Raw genomic sequence first — 18,352 nt, 5'->3', positions numbered from 1 at the left:
ATTCTGATTAAATACTGTGGTCTACAATATAGTCATTAGAATTTACAGAAGTTATTAATTTTAAAAAAATATTATGAACTCTTGTGGGTTTCAAATTAATGTTAAATTTAAACCTGTAATGTGTTTGTATTTAGAACAAATTACTCCCATATGTAACCTTTAGGGGGCAGTATATGATAGTACATGTGTACAATTTTGATCTTATGCTTGCTTAACTAGCTTTAATAAGTAATGACAAGCAGTGACCTTGTGATTAATTACTGAAATCCAGTTTTAAAAATTGTATCTTTAAAAAGTTTTTAAAAAAGTTTTGGACTGCAGTCTGCAGTCACGACTTAACTTAAAAAATATCACAATTGCAGAAAAAATATCACAATTTCAGAAAGTACTATAATGATACTGTCTAAACATGGGTAATAGACAAATTTCTGACAGCACTGACGTTTTAATTTAATTTGACTTATTCCCACCTTTGAAGCTGCTCAAGATTAGTCGACGTCACCTTCAGCAGGACACAGATGTTCACCCTCATTTTAAAGAATTATTTCATGGAATCAGAGTGCAGCTGACAATAGAATTTACAGTGCTGAAGGAGGCCATTCAGCCCATCGAGTGCACCGGCCCTTGGAAAGCCCACAGCTCCACCTTCTCCCAATAACCCAGTAACCCCACCTAACTTTTTTTTGGACACTAAGGGGAAATTTAGCCTAGCCAATCCACCTAACCTGCATATCTTTGGACTGTGGGAGGAAACCGGAGCACCCGGAGGAAACCCACGCAGACAAGGAGAACGTGCAGACTCCGCACAGACAGTGACCCAAGCTGGGAATCGAACCTGGGACTATGGAGCTGTGAAACAACTGTGCTAACCACTGTGCTACCATGCCGCCCAAATGCCAGCATTTGTTCTCCATCTTGAATTGCTCCCAAGAAGATGGGGATGAGGAACCTTCTCAAGCCCATCAGGCGTCGGTACACCCACAGGAAGGAAGTTCCAGGATTTTAACTCCGCAATAGTAAAGGAACGGCGGTATAGTTCTAAGTCAGGATGGTATATGGCTTGGAGGGGAACATGTCGGTGGGGGTGTTCCCATCTTAGCGATAAGTCAGTACATATTCAAACTAGGAGCTAGAATGTCATAAATTGAATCTGAATTTCTGTTATGTCTGCATTTCTTGCAGTAACTAGGAACTACGTCAATCGTGTGAATTTATCACTAGAGGGCACCAGCTCATCGATCGTGTTGCATTTCTGAGCTTTAAATGTGCACAGGTATGGATTTAATGCGTTTTGTATTCATGTTACCAGACCGTATCACATTACAAAAGAATACTGACATTCTCAAATGTGTTTGTTTTTAACATCTTTCAAAAAGGATACATGAGGGCTGGTTAGCTTAGTTAGTTAGAGCCCAGTGTTGCAGCAAGCCATCCCTGCTCCTGTACTCAAATCCTTTCGCTATGAAGGCCAACATACCATTTGCCTTCTTTACTGCCTGCTGTACCTGCATATGTACCTTCAGCGACTGGACACCCAGATCTCGTTGCACATTCCCCCTCTCAATTTATGGCCAGTCAGAAAGTAATCTGCCTTCCTGTTTTTACTACCGTGTGGCTGGCCTCACATTCATCCAAATTATAGCTTGAGGAAGAAGGTTTAGGGGCGATCTGACACAGGTCTACAAAATTATGAGGGGCATAGACAGAGTGGATAGTCAGAGACTTTTTCCCAGGGTAGAGGGGTCAATTACTAGGAGGCATAGATTTAAGATGCGAGAGGCAAGGTTCAGAGGAGATGTGCGAGGCAAGTTTTTTTACACAGAGGGTAGTGGGTGCCTTGAACTCGCTGCCAGAGGAGGTGGTGGAAACAGGGACGATAGTGACGTTTAAGGGGCATCTTGACAAATACATGAATAGGATGGGAATAGAGGGATACGGACCCCGGAAGTGTAGAAGATTTTAGTTTAGACAGGCAGCATGGTTGGCTCAGGCTTGAGGGCCGAAGGGCCTGTTCTTGTGCTGTACTTTTCTTTGTTCTTTGTTCTATACTGCATCTGCCATTCATTTGCCCACTCAACTTGTCCAAAGCATGCTGAAAGATCTCTGCATCTGCCTCACAACTCACCCTCCCACCCAGCTTTGTCTCATCTGCAAATCTGGAGATATTACATTTAGTTCCCTCATCAAAATCATTAATATATATTGAATAGCCGGGGTCCAGCACCGATCCATGCGGTGCCCCACTCATCATTGTCTGCCATTTGGGAAAAGACTTGTTTATTCCTACTGTTTCCTGTCTGCCAACTAGTTTTCCATCCATTTCGATACGCTACCCCCAATCCCATGCACTTAAATTTTACACACTAATCTCTTTGTGGGACTTTGCCGCAAGCCTTCAGAAAGTCCAAATAAATGACATCCACTGGCTCCTCTTCATCAACACTACTCGTAACATCTTCAAAGAATATCCTGCCATGTGCTCTGCTATAAAATCTTTGATAATGGATTCTCAAATTTTCCCCACTACTGACGTCAGGCTTACTGGTCTATAATTCCCTGATTTCTCCCTGCCTCCCTTTTTAAATAGTGGGATTACGTTAGCTACCCTCAAATCTTTAGGAACGGTTCCAGAGTCTATGGAATCCTGGAAGATGACCACCAATGCACCCATTATTTCTAGGACCACTTCCTTAAATTCTCTGGGATGTAGATTATCAGGCCCCGGATGATTTATCAGCCTTCAATTCCATCAATTTCCCTTCAGCTCCTCCCTCTCACTAAACCTTGTGTTCCCAACACTTCTGGTATTTTATTTGTGTTCTCCTTCGTGAAGACAGAACCAAAGTATGTATTTAGTTGGTCAGCCATTTCTTTGTTCCCATTATAAATTACACTTTCTGACTACATTTGTTTTCACCAATCTTTTTTCTCTTCACAAACCTATAGAAACTTTTATATTTAGTTTTTATGCTCCCCATAAGCTTACCCTTGGCGTTGGCCCTTTGGGGGTCTGCTGAATGGCACGGGATTGTGAGGAGCAGGGAGCACCGGATGTTGTTTTATGCAGGTGACCTATTGTTGTTTGTGCCAGACCCACTGGAGCATATGGGCAGAATCATGGGCCTGTTAGAGAGGTTTGGGGCCTTCGTGGGTACAAGCTGAACGTTGGGAAGAGCGAGTTGTTTCCTGCGAATGCGGCGGGCGGATTGCCAATTTAGGGGCACTACCATTTAAGGTGGCTAGAGAGAGGTTTAGGTATTTGGGAATTCAGGTGACATGTGAGTGGGCCACGATGCACAGGTGGAATTTGACAGGATTAGTTGAGGAGATTAAGGAGGATCTGAAGAGGTGGGACACTCTGCACTTGACATTGGCAGGGAGGGTACAGGCGGTAAAGATGAATCCGCTGCCAAGGTTCCTGTTTATTTTTCAGACCCTCCCCATCTATCTCCCTTACGCCTTCTTCCACAGGGTGAAAGCACTGATTTTGGAGTTTATATGGGCGGGGAAGGTGGTGAGGGTGAAGCGGGCTCTGTTGCAGAGGCGGAGACAGAAAGGAGATTGACGCTCCCGAATCTGCTGCATTATTACTGGACAGCGAATACGGAGAAGGTGAGGAGATGGGGAGGGGGTGGGACGGGAGGCGGCGGTGGTGGAGTGGGTCAAGTTGGAAGGGGAGACCTAGAGGGGATCCAGTCTGAGGGTTATTATGATGCCTTTAGCTCAGAAGTATACGGGGAGCCCAGTGGCGCTATCGACGGTCAGGGTGTGGATCCAGTTGAGGATTTTAAATTGGAAAGAATGTCGGTGCTGATGCCTCTGTTTGGGAACCACAGGTTCAAGGCGGGGGAGTTGGATGGGATGTATGGGAAATGGAGGGAGGCGGGGCTGGAGGGGGTTAGGGACATGTTCTCAGAGGGGAAGTTCGCAGAATTGGGCGAGCTCCAGGAGCGGTTTGGGCTGCGGATGGGCAGTGAGTTTAGGTATATGCAGGTGCGGGACTTTATGGAAGGAGTGGAGGGCGTTCCCCAAGCTACTGGAGTACACGCTCCCTGCTTCTTCCTGACAATTTGTGGGAGGGTAGGATTGGAGATATATACGGGTGGTATGGGGGCATGGTGGGGCACAGGTAGTGAGGATCAAGAGTAAATGGGAGGAGGAACTGAACGCAGCCTTTTCCTGCGTGAGGATGAGGTTGATTCAGTTCAAGCCCGTGCATAGGGTACACACGACTCGGGCGAGAATGAGTGGGTACTTCCAGGGGGTGGCTGACGAATGCGAGAAGTGTGGGCGAGGGCTGGCGAATCATGTGCACATGTTCTGGGGCTGTGATAAGCTGGAAAACCAATGGGAGGCAGTGTTTGGAACGCTATCCAAGGTAGTGAGGATGGAGGTCAAACTGGACCCTAAGATGGTGATCTTTGGGGTATCGGAAATATCAGAGCTTCTGGAGGGGAAGGGGGCCGATGTTCTGACCTTCGCCTCTCTAATTGCCCGGCGAAGGATTCCATTATGTTGGAGGTCAGATATGCCGCCTGGGGTGGTGGGTTGGCTGGGGGACTTTCGACTTTCTCTGGTTGGAGCAGATTAAGTTTGAGTTGAGGGGGTCAGAGGAGGGCTTCGACCTGCAGTGGGAGCTGTTATTCATTGGGGCGGGGGAGGGCAAAAGAAGGAAGGGGACAAAAGGGGAAAACTTATACAAACTGTCGATTGTGATTTGATGGGACTGCGTATTTTGTTGATGTTACTTGTGTTTAGGATTTTTAAAAAGCTTTTTAAAAAAAAAAGTGCCTGCTGGTTTTTAACCTGTCTAGTCCCAGATTTTAGCTTAAATTCTAACTGTTTTATGTTTTAATTAGCAGATTTCAATCTGAACTTTTCCAGGAGGTTTTTGGAAGTTTGGCTATACCACATCATATACACATGTACTATAAATTAGTATTTGATGGAGAACAGGCTGAGGTTCGGTCAACTAGCCAAAAAAATGAAATGAAAATCGCTTATTGTCACAAGTAGGCTTCAAATGAAGTTACTGTGAAAAGCCCCTAGTCGCCACATTCCGGTGCCTGTTCGGGGAGGCTGGAACTTCCAAACTTTACTCATCGCCTCTGTAATGGTGAATCCTGGGTCATTGGGAGCTGCTTTGCAGCTCAGCATTGGATTGCAAATAGCTGTCACAAAAGTATTTTTACTTTTACTGTAATATTAGAACCTAGAACACAAGGCAAGATCAAAATATAAACTTTTTAGTAAGCGAACACATTTAATGTGATTTACATGAAGTCATCTTTTCACTAAACACAAGGCACAGGTTTTTCAAAAGTAATTGAATGGTAATCAAATTGTGTTCTGCAGTAATGTAATTATTCACTCTGGATTCCTATTGTCAACTGTAAATGTAATCAATTAGAATATCTTTAGAAAATACTTCCATGTGCATCAATTTAATCAGGTTCTAGAAACTGAATCGGGGACTGTGAAGAATCTTCTCCAGGTGAGGCATGTATTGAGTAAAAATGGTGGCCCAAATCGGAAGATATTGATCAGTCATTCATTTTATGCAGTGCCCGCTATTTAGTTCTATTTGTAACTGAATATCAGGCGCTGTGTATAATGGGCAACTGAACCTATACAGTGCGATTTAGGCCTGAGGTGAAGTTCTACCTCTATTGTATATACAATAAAATTAACCTCAATGCAACAAAGATACTGGTTATTTTATTAATTTAGCCAAAATGGAAATATGTTCACTAACTTTAGAATGGAATTATTCTCTGCTGGGAGGCAGGTTCACATGTTACTGGAAAAAAAAGGACATATTGCTTTATTAAATCTAGATTACAACAAATTGTCATTCAAAAACAAATTTGCAGCAGGAATATTAATACTGCACAACACACCTGATGGAATTGGTGTACTGGGGAAGGCAAATTGTCAAGCAGGCAGAGACATGAAAACAGCTAAAGAAAACTTGACTGATACCATAGAACATAATGTAAACAGTGCGACTACAATTAGAAGCATTAATAAAGGAATTACTTAATTACAATTACTATTATCCATATTGAATTTAGCATAGGGATAGAAAGAAAACTATGCCACCACTTAACTCGCATGTAATTAGTGTTCTGCAGTTCGTACCCTAACAAAATAATCCAATTTATCGACCTCCTCGATGGACCCCTGTATGAATGCATATCAGAGAAATTGACATTAGAGCGTTGTGGACCAGCTTGTCTACTCTGTAATACTAGCATCAGTGGAATTCATTAAACCAACAGGAAAATTATAAATATAACAAAATCAGATCTTATTTTACATGTTCAACAAGCTCAGCACAGTTCCTACCAGGGTTTAGTTTTTGCTCCAATGTAAAAATCCATTGTAAAAACATCTTCCTGCATTCCAAGAGACCTATAACAGATGCTCTATTATCTACAAAATATTTAAATAAAAATTCAGCCCAATGTTACATACCCATTTAGCTATGCGGGACATTTGTTCCCTGTTTGCTTTTAATTCCCTTTACCCGTGAGAAATTGTAACGGTGGCATTGGTGTGTCATCAATTGCACTTTGGTAGTTATGAGAAAGCATTTTATTTTCATTTCGACGAGATTTGACAATTCCTGGTTCAAAAGGGCAGTTAATAATACTGCTTACTGAGAGTCAGATCGACGCCCAATGAACTAAGTAATTGAAAGGTTACACTTTGCAATCAACACAAAAGATATTTATTTTGTATCCTCTTTAGGATTTGTTCAGCAATTTTACATAGAATAGATGAATTTTAAATTGCTCAGATGATTGTTCCCATTTAGTCCTGTTCAGTCAGGACGAAAGGTTGCTAGATATTATGTAGAATGACAGCATTAAGTTATCTTTAACTCTATCACAAGTGCTTAAATATTTGTAATACTGTGTTTAAAAATGTTCCTTTTTGTGCAGTTTGACAAAGATACTGAATGGGCAAGCTGCAAGGCTGAAGCAACATGATTAAGGACGAAAAGCATTATCCATAACTATGAACCGCAACCTACAAGACACAGAAGCAGATAGTGCGACCTTGAGTGCAAGCATTTTGTTTTTCTTACTTCCATTACCTTCTGGCATATGTACTATACAGTGTACTATAGAACTATTATACTGGAGAGCACAGACATTGTGAAGATTTACAAATGTTATCATAAACGTGCATCATATTCAAAACTAAAAGACCAATGATTGCTAACTAAAGTTCAGTTCGAGAATTAATTCCCGGCAAGACAAAAGTCAAATTTTGTTTGACTTTCAGTCGATTACTTGTTATTTTCATCTTTTACATCAAACGGCATGAAACAGGCTGAGACTTTTAACCCCCAGGTCATGATTTAACTAAAATTCCTTCTTTAAGAAAATGGACTTGTGGTATTTTTCGCCAGCTTGCTATTTTTCACAAATAGCTACCCCACACAAACTAGAGTTTAAAGAGAAGTTGGGGAAAATGTCACATGCAAGCTTAGTTTCAAGTGACTTTTAAAAGTTAACGCATTTCTTTCAAAAAAATGTTACTATTTTCAAAAGATATTTCCTGCAGGATATCAATACACCAGCATCAATGAAACTCTAATACTGAAACTTCTCAGTAATCTCGAGAGAGTCAAAGGAAAAAATAGGCAAGTTTGAAATGCTACCCCCTACTGCATTTCTTTATACACATTGAGCAGGTACAAGATTAGTGACAATCTACATATTTTACAGGGAGATTATGACCGTCACTTTTATACATGGATCTGCATAAGTTAAACAATATTTACAGATAAGCTGTTAGTATGTTTGTCATCCAAAACTAAAGTTCTCTGTACATATATTTTCCAAAAAAAAGTATGAAATGCCATTCTTTTAGAACTCAGCATAGTAAGTTAGACTTTTACTTTGTAAGTAATATAGCTTTTGATACATAGTTGCCATGCAACTGAAATACAGTGTCATCACTGACTATATGTCATGTTTTCATATCTGACTGAATTTGGAAGATTTTATCCTCCAGAGGTAAATACTATGCCATGGCTTACAAACAATGCACGCTATTTGTAATTTTTAATTATTTGTAAAATCCTAGAACAAATTTGAAGTACAGCTATTTTATATTATCATGCTATTGACCTCCTACAAAAATATTGCTTTCAAATGTTCATTTTGGAATGTTATTCTATTTTAATGCTTTCCTGTGATGGCATTGTTACCGTATATGATTTCAGTATTATTGCTGTTCCTCTGAGTTTTCCCTGTTGTTCTTTCTCTATTTGTTGAGGTGCTTTATAACATTCTGTAGTTTGAGGAACCACCTAAAATTATTTTGAGAGTGGCTATGGTCTTTCTGAACAAAATGGTTTTCCGGCCTTCAATATTTGGTTCGTTGATAAAAATCGTAGCATATTGGACATAATTTCTTTTGAACTGAACGTCCCATTAGGAATATTTGGTTTTCTTTGCAATTATGCTTGATCAGAGCTGTAATGTGTCAACTGCTCATTAAAGATCATTTTGACTCTAATAATATATTCCTTTAGCCCAACGCCTCTCTGAACTACCCTGGTTCTGTGTCTGTTCAGGTTTGCACTCTTTGTCGATGTCTTGCAGCTACTTGCAGGTGTGCACATCAGTCATGGTCTCGCATCTCCGGCAGCGCACATAACAGCACCACACAAACTTGCAGTCGCACCGCTCCACGTGACGGACTACATGCGTGTTATATCCTCGGCCACAGCACAGCAAGTTGCAACCATCGGCGGCTGGTGAGGTGCGGTTGCATTGCCTCCCGCGGGTTCCGTGGATCCCCACCTTTTCATCCTCCACACAATAATTGGGTGACTTTTTAATATGCACCAGGTCCTCTCTGCTCACAGGCACTTTCCGCTGCACCTTGTCTTTGCGACGCACCTTTCTCTTTGACTTGTCCAGGATCTGGATGCTGTGCTCGTATTTCTCTTTTAGGAAATGGCCAATTTTGTCAAAGGAAGACATGGTCTTCCAGCAAGTCTTCACAGCACACGAGCCAGACACTCCATGGCAACGGCAGTTCACAGACATCAGTTTGGCCACAGCCTGTCGGAGTCAACAAAAAGATGCTTCAGCACTTTTCAAATCTTTCAAAAATTGCTCAAGAACCAAGTTAATTAAAACAACCAGAAAAGTTCAGTCATTTTCAGTATTTTACGTTTGTGGTTACACAGCAGTTACTGATGTCTAAACACAGGAGTCATTGGAGTTATACTGTTAACTGTGCCTCACTGTCCTGTCACAAAATAACTTTTCTTGTGTGCGGTCCGTCTCGGAATTGTTACTTTTGAACATGGGGGGTGGTCGCAGTCTCTGTTGTCGAACATTCAAAAGTGATTTAATAAAATCATTAAATATGGCATTGCACTTTGCTGGGATTATAATGTACCAAATGCAAACTCAAAAGTGTTGTGAAATTGACTTCTCAATGCTGCCCGCGGTTTAGGGGCATTCACAATCACATTTATTGCAGATGAATGCCTTTTAGCCTTACATCAACTCAAAATTTGTGGAGTGTAAATCAGGCCTCAAGACAGGAAATTACTCCAAACCATCAGGAAAATGTCACTCCTTCTGGCACCTTTACCAAGTTGGAACTTGAAAGTGGATTACAGTCAAATTTACATTTTAACTGCAGAATTAATGATAAGTAAAAATGCTTTGTACATAATAATTACAGAGTGAATAATGTGCTCTCGAGTCAGAGCAGGACCTACACCCCAGTTAGACTGGCATTGGAGGCCTCGCACTGTTTTAGGTTAGTGCAAAAGTGACACCAATCACCCTGAACAGGCAGTCCAGAATACCTTAGTACAATAGTTGATTACATTGTAGAACCATTAACAGAGGAATGGATTGTTGATATAATTAGAGAATTGTAAAATTCATCAATGCAAGTATTCTCAATGTGCTACTTAATAAGATAAATTTCCCAGGAGGAGATTGAATTCTTATTTGCTTTTCATGATGGGAAGCAACAAATACAAATTATCTCAACACATTCAGTCTGCCAGTTTTCTGTTACGTCACTTCATTGTTTACAATACAACTTTAGATATCTCTATGGATCAAGTTTTCACATCATCCAAGTTGTGAATATTTGCTGAACGAAGCCTGCAGCATTCATGCATTATAAATAAAGCAAACAGTTGGACTCGGATGCCTGTTAAATCCATTCAAATTTGGATTGAGCCTCGGGTTTAGTGGTGAATTGTTTCTGCCTCACTCAGGACAGCCCCGGTGAGTGGAAGATGGGTTAACAGCCAGTGGACTGCTGAAGCCTGGAGGAGTGGCCGCTTGATGAGTGATTGGTTCAGTTAGAGAGCCAACAGGGTTGGACTCCTATCCAGGACAGCAAGCTGAGGCAGCTGCACAGGTTAACTTGCATACCAGTTGTTAGCACTGCTGATTCACAGCTCCAGGGACCCGGGTTCAATTCAAGCCTTGGTGACTGTGTGGAGTTTGCACGTTCTCCCCATGTCTGTGTGGGTTTTCTCCGGGTGTTCCGGTTTCCTCCCACAGTTCAAAGATGCGCAGGTTAGGTGGATGTGTGGGGATAGAGCGGGGGATTGCGCCTGCGTTGGGTGCTCTTTCAGAGGGTCGATGCAGACTCGATGGGCCGAATGGTCTCCTTCTGCACTCAGAGATTCTATGATCTGATGAGTGTGGGATCTTCCTGTTCTTACACATCCCTAGAAAGTGAGTTGAGGATCTCACGTGAGACTAACTAGGAGTTATGGGTCATCTGGGGGTGGGGTGGGTGGCAGCGTTAGGAATTACCACGAGCTACCAAGGGGTTACAATACGTGGAGGACAGCATCCTTCATCAGATATAAATGTTGCTTTTATTGATAGATGGGGAGAGGCTGCTGCATATTTTTCACTGGCGCAGATTGAATTTGGTGAGCCTGACTTTCTCCTCCCTTACCTGGCGGCCAGCCTCATGGTTGTGCAAGATCATGGTTTCCCGGGCTTCCTTCTCTGCCCCCATCTCACCGGCTGGGCCTTTCTCGGGCGACTGGATGAATTTCCTGCTGAACGCCGTGCCGTACTGAATGTCGTCGGAGCAGCCGCCCCAGTGCCAGCCCTCGTTGACCGAGCCGCCGCTCTGCAGGCTAGCGTCGCACGAACACTCTGTCAGGTTCCCAGCGCTGCAGGCGCGGGTGAGTGAGTGGACGAGGCCGGCTGCCATCACCGCCTGAATGAAGGCGCTCTCCTTCGTGCCTGAGAGGGAGAGAGAGAGAGGTGACATAGTGGTGTTGGAAATCTGCCAGTGGTTGACTCTTAGATGCCCTCTGAAATGGCCTAGCAAGCCGCTCACTTCTACTCAAACATTACAAAAACAAAAAGAATGAAACTGGATGGACCACCCGGCATCGACGTAGGCACTGGTATCGACAGCAACAAACCCAGCCCTGTCAACGCTGCAAAGTCCTCCTTACTAACATCTGAAGACTTGTGCCAAAGTTGGGAGAGCTGCCTCACAGACTAGTCAAGCAACTGCCTGACATAGTCACACTCACATAATCATACTTTACAGACAATGTCCCAGACACCACGGTCACCATTCCTGGGTATGTCACTGGCAGGACAGACCAAGCAGAGGTGGCGGGACAGTGGTATGCAGTCAGGAGGGAGTTGCCCTGGCTGTCCTCAACATCGACTTTGGATCCCAAGTCTCATGGCTTCAGGTTAAAGATGGGTAAGGAGCCCTCCTGCTGATTACTATGTACCGTCCACCATCAGCTGATGAATCAGTATTCGCCACGTTGAACACCACTTGGAGGAAGGACTGAGGGTGGCAAGGGCGTAGAATATGCTGTGGTTGGGGGACTTCAATGTCCATCACCGAAAGTGGCTCGGCAGTATCACCACAGCCCAAGCTGGCCGGGTCCTAAAGGACGTCGCTGCTGGACTGGGACTGCAACAGGTGGTGAGGGAACCAACAAGAGGGAAAACATACTTGACCTCATCCTCACCAACATGCCTGCTGCAGATGCTTCTGTCCATGACATTATCGGTAGAACTGGCCATCACACAGTCCTTGTGGAGACAAAGTACAATCTTCACATTGAGTATACCCTCCATTGTGTTGTGTGGCACTACCACCGTGCGAGATGGGATAGATTTTGAACAGATTTAGCAACTCAAGACTGCGCATCCATGAGATGCTGTGGGCCCTCAGCAGCAGCAGCAGAATTGTACTCTCATTGTTCAACATATCTCCCATTCTACCATTACCACAAAGCCAGGGGATCAACCTTGGTTCAATGAAGAGTGCAGGAGAGCATGCCAGCAGCAACATCAGGCATACTGGAAAGTGAGGTGTCGACCTGGTGAAGCTACATCACAGGACTACTTTTGTGCCAAACAGCATAAGCAGCAAGTAATAGACAGAGCTAATCGAATCCATAAAGAATACATCAGATCTAAATTCTGCAGTCCTGGCACATCCAGCTGTGAATGGTGGTGGACAATTAAACAACTCACTGGAGGCAGAGGCTCCACAAATATCGCCATGCTCAATGATGGAGGAGCCCAGCACACCTGTGCAAAAGACAAGGCTGAAGCATTTGCAACAATCTTCAGCCAGAACTACCGTGTGGATGATCGATTGCGGTATCCTCTGAAGGTCCCCAGCATCGCAGATATCAGTCTTCAGCCAATACGATTCACTACACGTGATATCAAGAAACGATTGAAGGCACTGGATACTACAAAGTCTGAGGGCCCTGACAATATCCCAGCAATAGGACTGAAGATTTGTGCTCCAGAACTTGTTGCACCCCTCACCAAGCTGTTCCAGTACAGTTACAACACTGGCATCTACCCGACAATGTGGAAAATTGCCAGGTGTGTCCTGTACACAAGAAACAGGACAAATTCAACCGAGCCAATTACTGCCCCGACTCTTCGTCATCAGCAAACATAGAAAATAGGTGCAGGAACAGGCCATTCGGCCCTTCGAGCCTGCACCACCATTCAATATGATTATGGCTGATCATGCAAATTCAGTATCGTACTCCTACTTTCTCTCCGCACTCCTTGATCCCTTTAGCCGCAAGGGCCATGTCCAGCTCCCTCTTGAGTATATCCAACAAACTGGCCCCAACTGCTTTCTGTGGTGAAGAATTCCACAAATTCATAACTGTCTGAGAGAAGAGGTTCTTCCTCCTCTCAGTTCTGAATGGCTAATTCCTTATTCTTAGGCTGTGACTCCTAGTTCTGGACATCCCCAACTTTCTTCCCGCATCTAGCCTGTCCAGTCCCATCAGGAATTTATATGTTTCTATGAGATCCCCTCTCACTCTTCTAAACTCCAGTGAGTACAAGCCCAGTGGGTGCCACGGTGCCACAGTGGGTAAGCACTGTTGCTTCACAGTTCCACATATCCTGCATCTCCCCCCTTACGAGCACAGCGGGTGTACCTACACCTCAGGGACTGCAGCAGTTCAAGAAGGCAGCTGACCATCACCTTAAGAAGGGCAATTGGGGATGGGCAATAAATGCTAGGGTCACTGTCTGTGTGGAGTCTGCACGTTCTTCCCGTGTCTGCGTGGGTTTCCTCCGGGAGCTTCGGTTTCCTCCCACAAGTCTCAAAAGATGTGCTTGTTAGGTGAATTGGACATTCTGAATTCCTCCCCTGTGTATCTGAAAAGGCGCCGGAATGTGGCGACTGGGGGATTTTTACAGTAACTTCATTGCAGTGTTAATGTAAGCCTACTTGTGACAATAAAGATTATTATTATTATTAGTTGGACCAGTTTTTCTTCATATGTCAGTCCTGCCATCTCGGGAAGTGATGGAAGGAGTCATCAACAGTGCTATCAAGCGGCACTTACTGAGCAATAACCTGCTCATGGATGCTCAGTTTGGGTTTCACCTTGATCGCTCAGCTCCTGACCTCAATACAGCCTTGGTTCAAGCATGATCAAAAGATCTGAATACCAGAAGTGAGGTGAGTGACTGCCCTTGTCATTAAGGCAGCAATTGACTGGGTGTGACATTAAGGAGTGCTAACTAAACTGGAGTTAACAGGAATGAGGGGGAAATCTCTCCGCTGGTTGGAGTCATACCTGGTACAAAGAAAGATGGTTGTGGTGGTTGGAGGTCAATAATCACAGCTCCAGGACATTACTGTAGGTGTTCCTCAGGATAGTGTCCACGGCCCAACCATCTCCAGCTGCTTCATCAATGTCCTCCCTTCCATCATAAGGTCAGAAGTGGGGTTGTCTGCGGATGACTGCACAATGTTCAACACAATTCATTGCTCCTCAGATAATGAAGCAGTCCATGTCCAAATGCAGCAAAGACTGGACAATATCCAGGTTTGAGCTGACAAGTAGCAAGTTACATTTGCACCACAGGTGCCAGGCAATGACCGTCTCCTACAAGACAGGATCTAAGGGCAACACGGTAGCATTGTGGATAGCACAATTGCTTCACAGCTCCAGGGTCCCAGGTTCGATTCCGGCTTGGGTAACTGTCTGTGCGGAGTCTGCACATCCTCCCCGTGTGTGCGTGGGTTTCCTCCGGGTGCTCCGGTTTCCTCCCATAGTCCAAAGATGTGCAGGTTAGGTGGATTGGCCATGATAAATTGCCCTTAGTGTCCAAAATTGCCCTTAGTGTTGGGTGGGGTTACTGGGTTATGGGGATAGGGTGGAGGTGTTGACCTCGGGTAGGGTGCTCTTTCCAAGAGCCGGTGCAGACTCGATGGGCCGAGTGGCCTCCTTCTGCACTGTAAATTCTATGATAATCTATGAAACCATCGCCCCTTTACATTTAATGGTATTACCATTGATCAGAAACTGAACTGGACTAGCCATATTAATACTATATCTACCAGGGCAGGTCAAAGGCTAAGATTCCTACGATGAGTAACTCATCTCCTAACACACCTCCACCCCCCCCCCCCCCCCCCCCAGCCTGTCCACCATCGACAAGGCTACAAGGCAGGACTGTAATGGAATACTCTCCACTAGCCTGGATGAGTGCAGCTCCAACAACATTCACAAAGCTTGACACCATCCAGGACAAAGCAGCCTGCTTGATTGTTTCCCCTTCCACAAACGTTCAAATCCTCCACCACCGATGAGCAGTGGCACCTGTGCGTGCCATCTACAAGTCGTACTGCAGTAACTTAAGTTCCTTAGGCAGCACCTCTCATCTAGAAGGACAAGAGCAGCAGATTCCTGTGGGAACCCCACCACCTGGAGGTTCCTCTCGAAGTCACTCACTGCCCTGACTTGGAAATTTATCGCCGTTCCTTCGCTGTTGCTGGGGTTAAAATCCTACACCTCCCTCTCTAATAGCACAGTGGGTGTACCTACCTCAGGGACTGCAGCAGTTCAAAAAGGCAGCTCACCACCACCTTCTGAAGGGCAACTACCGATGGGCAATAAATGCTGGCCTAACTAGCGGCGCCCAAATGAATAAGAAAAAGGTCATCAACCTCTCCAAGAGCAAAGGGAGAGTTGGAAATCAACTTCTCCAATAGCAAACAAAAACTTAGCACCGAATTTGCAATGGGACCGAATTGTAATGGGCCCTAATAACATTGGGTCGACCTGACCGGAGTCGAATTATGAAGCAAGTGGCGTGAGCGGGTTGCCCGCCCGCCCGGCGGCCGACAGGGTGTGAGGCGGTGACTCTCATTCCAGTACACGTGTTGGGTGAGTAGGTTAGCGTGTTTTCCTGAATGAATATTTAACAAATGATAAATGATTGTGGGTTTGTTTCCGTGACATTGTGAAAGGTTTACGAGGGGGGGGAGAGCAGAGGAAAGGGGAGGGGTGGCGGCAGCTACTGAAGCCTCTCCACTCGCCTGCAGATCCCCATTTCCCTCTCACTGCAATATGCTCGGCTGACTTCCTGTACAAGCCGCGTACACAATGCTGCCGAATTGATAGGGATCAAACACTTTGGACGTGAATTCATTACTGCCTTTCCCCAGCTGCGGGCTGTGGACTGAACCGCAGCCTCTGCTGAGATTGTGAGCGATAAGGAGGGCAGATTTTTACATTTCAGCAAACTTCACCTCCCCTGTTATCCATCCGAACAATTCTTATTCGTTGTTCAATTTGTTACACTATTTGCATAAAATACAATTAGGATGCTTTGAGACAGATGTAGAGAGTGTTATTAAAATGAAGGTAAGTTACATGTAATATACTTCAGAAAGTCAATTTAAATTTGGCAATTGTATCCTGGGGGGGGGGGGGGGGGGGTAAGTAAAATATCATGAATGTATGTTAAACATGTGAATGCCCTGTGAACCTGTAGATTTGGGCTTAGAGCTGTGCACATTGCGTTCTGACTGAAATACTGCTTTTTTCCCCCCCATTTGAAATGTCCTTGAGCTATTTCCTTCTTCCTGACGGGTTGTCCCCCCCACCCCCACATGATCTGAAACGTTTAGCATCAGAATTCGGACACTTGATCGGGATTGAACCGCATGTTGGTTGAGAAAGTTAACAGAAAGCACATGGGGACATTCTGATAAAAATACATAACGACCCGCGCACACACACACACACACACCAGCCTATCGCAGCTACTCACTGCACAGAATTGATGTTGCCCTGAGAATACAGTAAAATACCATTCCGACCCAGTTAAACCCCAATGGCAGTGTTTAGCAATGCTCTATTCTAGATTACAACGGCGGCACGGGATCTGGAATCGACCAATGGAAATTGCAATTGTTGCTTTTGTACAATTGATCATTTGTTCTACGCGATTTACGTTTGCATTTAATTATCAGAACCAACGATTTCGTGCTCTTCTGCACACATGAAACTCGGATTTCTAATCCAGGTGTTAAAGGCAAAGTGTATATTTGTACATTTTCACTCACCACTGGTCAGCGCGGAGCCAAACACAGAGTAGTCATTGGTAATGGAGCAATTCCACCTCTCGTGTTTAAACTGATTCTGGCATTCGTAGATACCAATGCGCGCCCCTTCTTTAATGGTCGGCAACAGGTTGGGTTTCCTTTTGCAGAGATCTTTCTGCTTGTTTGAAAGTGGCAAGTTGAGGCAGCCCATCCTGTCGGTAGCTCCACTGGCTGTGGATCCCAACCACCTGCCGTGATAGACAAGACAGGCACATCACTAACATAAACGGTGCATCTCTCTCACACACACTCACTTACACACACTGAATCCGACTCTGTTCAATGGTTTACTTACATCCAATTTCCTTGACAGTGGCAGGGAAAGAGTGTTACTGCCAGTAAGGCGCAACAACGAAATAGTCCAAAAATAGCCCCTGTCTCCATGACGGAATCATTTAACAACTTGAGTCACGCCAAGGTGTCACGGTGGTTAATGCAATTGAAAATCGGGCCGGATTGTTGCAAATGCAAGGGGATTATCCTTTCGAATGGCCACCCTGCCCATGCTGTAATCCTGGGAGGTTTGGCAAACCAGGATTCTGGAGAGTGTGAAATAGATTCAGAGCAACAAATTCACACCGAGAGATCACAAACGTTTGGGGGCAAGGAAGGACCAATTCGATTGGGCGATGGATGCTGCTTCTGTCTGCCAATCCCCGCCTTCCCGCCCCCACCTGGCCTTTTCATTGGGCAAAATGAAGCTAAAATGAAACAGACCCAGGTGGCGATTGGTGGGCTGCCCCCTGACGCCATTGCTCTTGGCAAGTGGAGATTGCACCTCGCTTCCCCCCCCCCCCCCGTTCACCTCGACCCACGAGGGAGCTTCGGTACTGAGGCGGGCGGCAATGAGATGTTTGATAGATTGTCTCAAGTTCAATTCCAGCTGAAATCATGGCTGGTGTTCTTAACTTCTGAACTCGACCACAGACTGGTTTCGGCACCATACACTTTCCCTGCCAGATATCACTACCGGAAGCCACCCCCTGTGTCCCACCTCGACAATTCTTTCAGAGAGTAAGGAGAATCTTCAGCCAACTCACCCTATATAGTTCCAGCTTGAAATGCACCCCGGACTGTAACGCAGTGCCATCCAAAAGCCTATGGAAATGATGTGTGTAATAGTTAATGCAGAGCAATTCCCCTGAAGCCTTGTACCATTTCGAGATGGAAACGACAGTGCTTATGCAGAAAATGCTTTGGGAAATTCTCCCACTCCCACGAAATTGTGCAGCACTAACGGACACGGCACAAGGGAGTGGTTTTCTAAACGTTAAACTGGCTGGGTTGGTGGAAACCTGTTTAGCCCCGTGAGCAGGGGGTGGGATTTCAGCGGTTACAGTTGTGTACACTCGATCAAATTTGCAGCTTTTATTGGAAATTTATTTCGTAAATGTTGAGATAAGATGCATCCCTAGGC

At 44.7% G+C, this 18,352-nt stretch overlaps 1 protein-coding gene across 2 annotated transcripts; it reads right to left on the bottom strand.

Annotated features, from left to right (window-relative positions):
* Positions 1-5,675: 5,675 nt before the first annotated feature.
* On the bottom strand, positions 5,676-18,051 carry wnt16 (wingless-type MMTV integration site family, member 16). 2 transcript variants are annotated; one of them, XM_038780829.1, is made up of 4 exons: positions 17,976-18,051; positions 16,897-17,123; positions 10,969-11,264; positions 5,676-9,086 (listed from the first exon to the last, which is right to left on the bottom strand). In XM_038780829.1, the coding sequence occupies exons 1-4, from the start codon at positions 18,023-18,025 to the stop codon at positions 8,622-8,624; spliced, it is 1,038 nt and encodes a 345-aa protein (XP_038636757.1). In that variant the 5' UTR covers positions 18,026-18,051; the 3' UTR covers positions 5,676-8,621. The 2 variants fall into 2 exon arrangements, with proteins under 2 accessions (XP_038636757.1, XP_038636756.1); XM_038780828.1 differs by lacking the exon at positions 17,976-18,051 and adding an exon at positions 17,231-17,522 and having other exon boundaries at positions 5,677-9,086.
* Between the last annotated feature and the right edge of the window lie 301 nt (positions 18,052-18,352).

Source organism: Scyliorhinus canicula, chromosome 20, assembly GCF_902713615.1.
Source record: "Scyliorhinus canicula chromosome 20, sScyCan1.1, whole genome shotgun sequence".
In the NCBI taxonomy this organism is placed as follows: Eukaryota; Metazoa; Chordata; class Chondrichthyes; order Carcharhiniformes; family Scyliorhinidae; genus Scyliorhinus; species Scyliorhinus canicula.
Note: the sequence above shows the minus strand (reverse complement) of the source record. Positions and strands in the feature narration are given on the sequence as shown.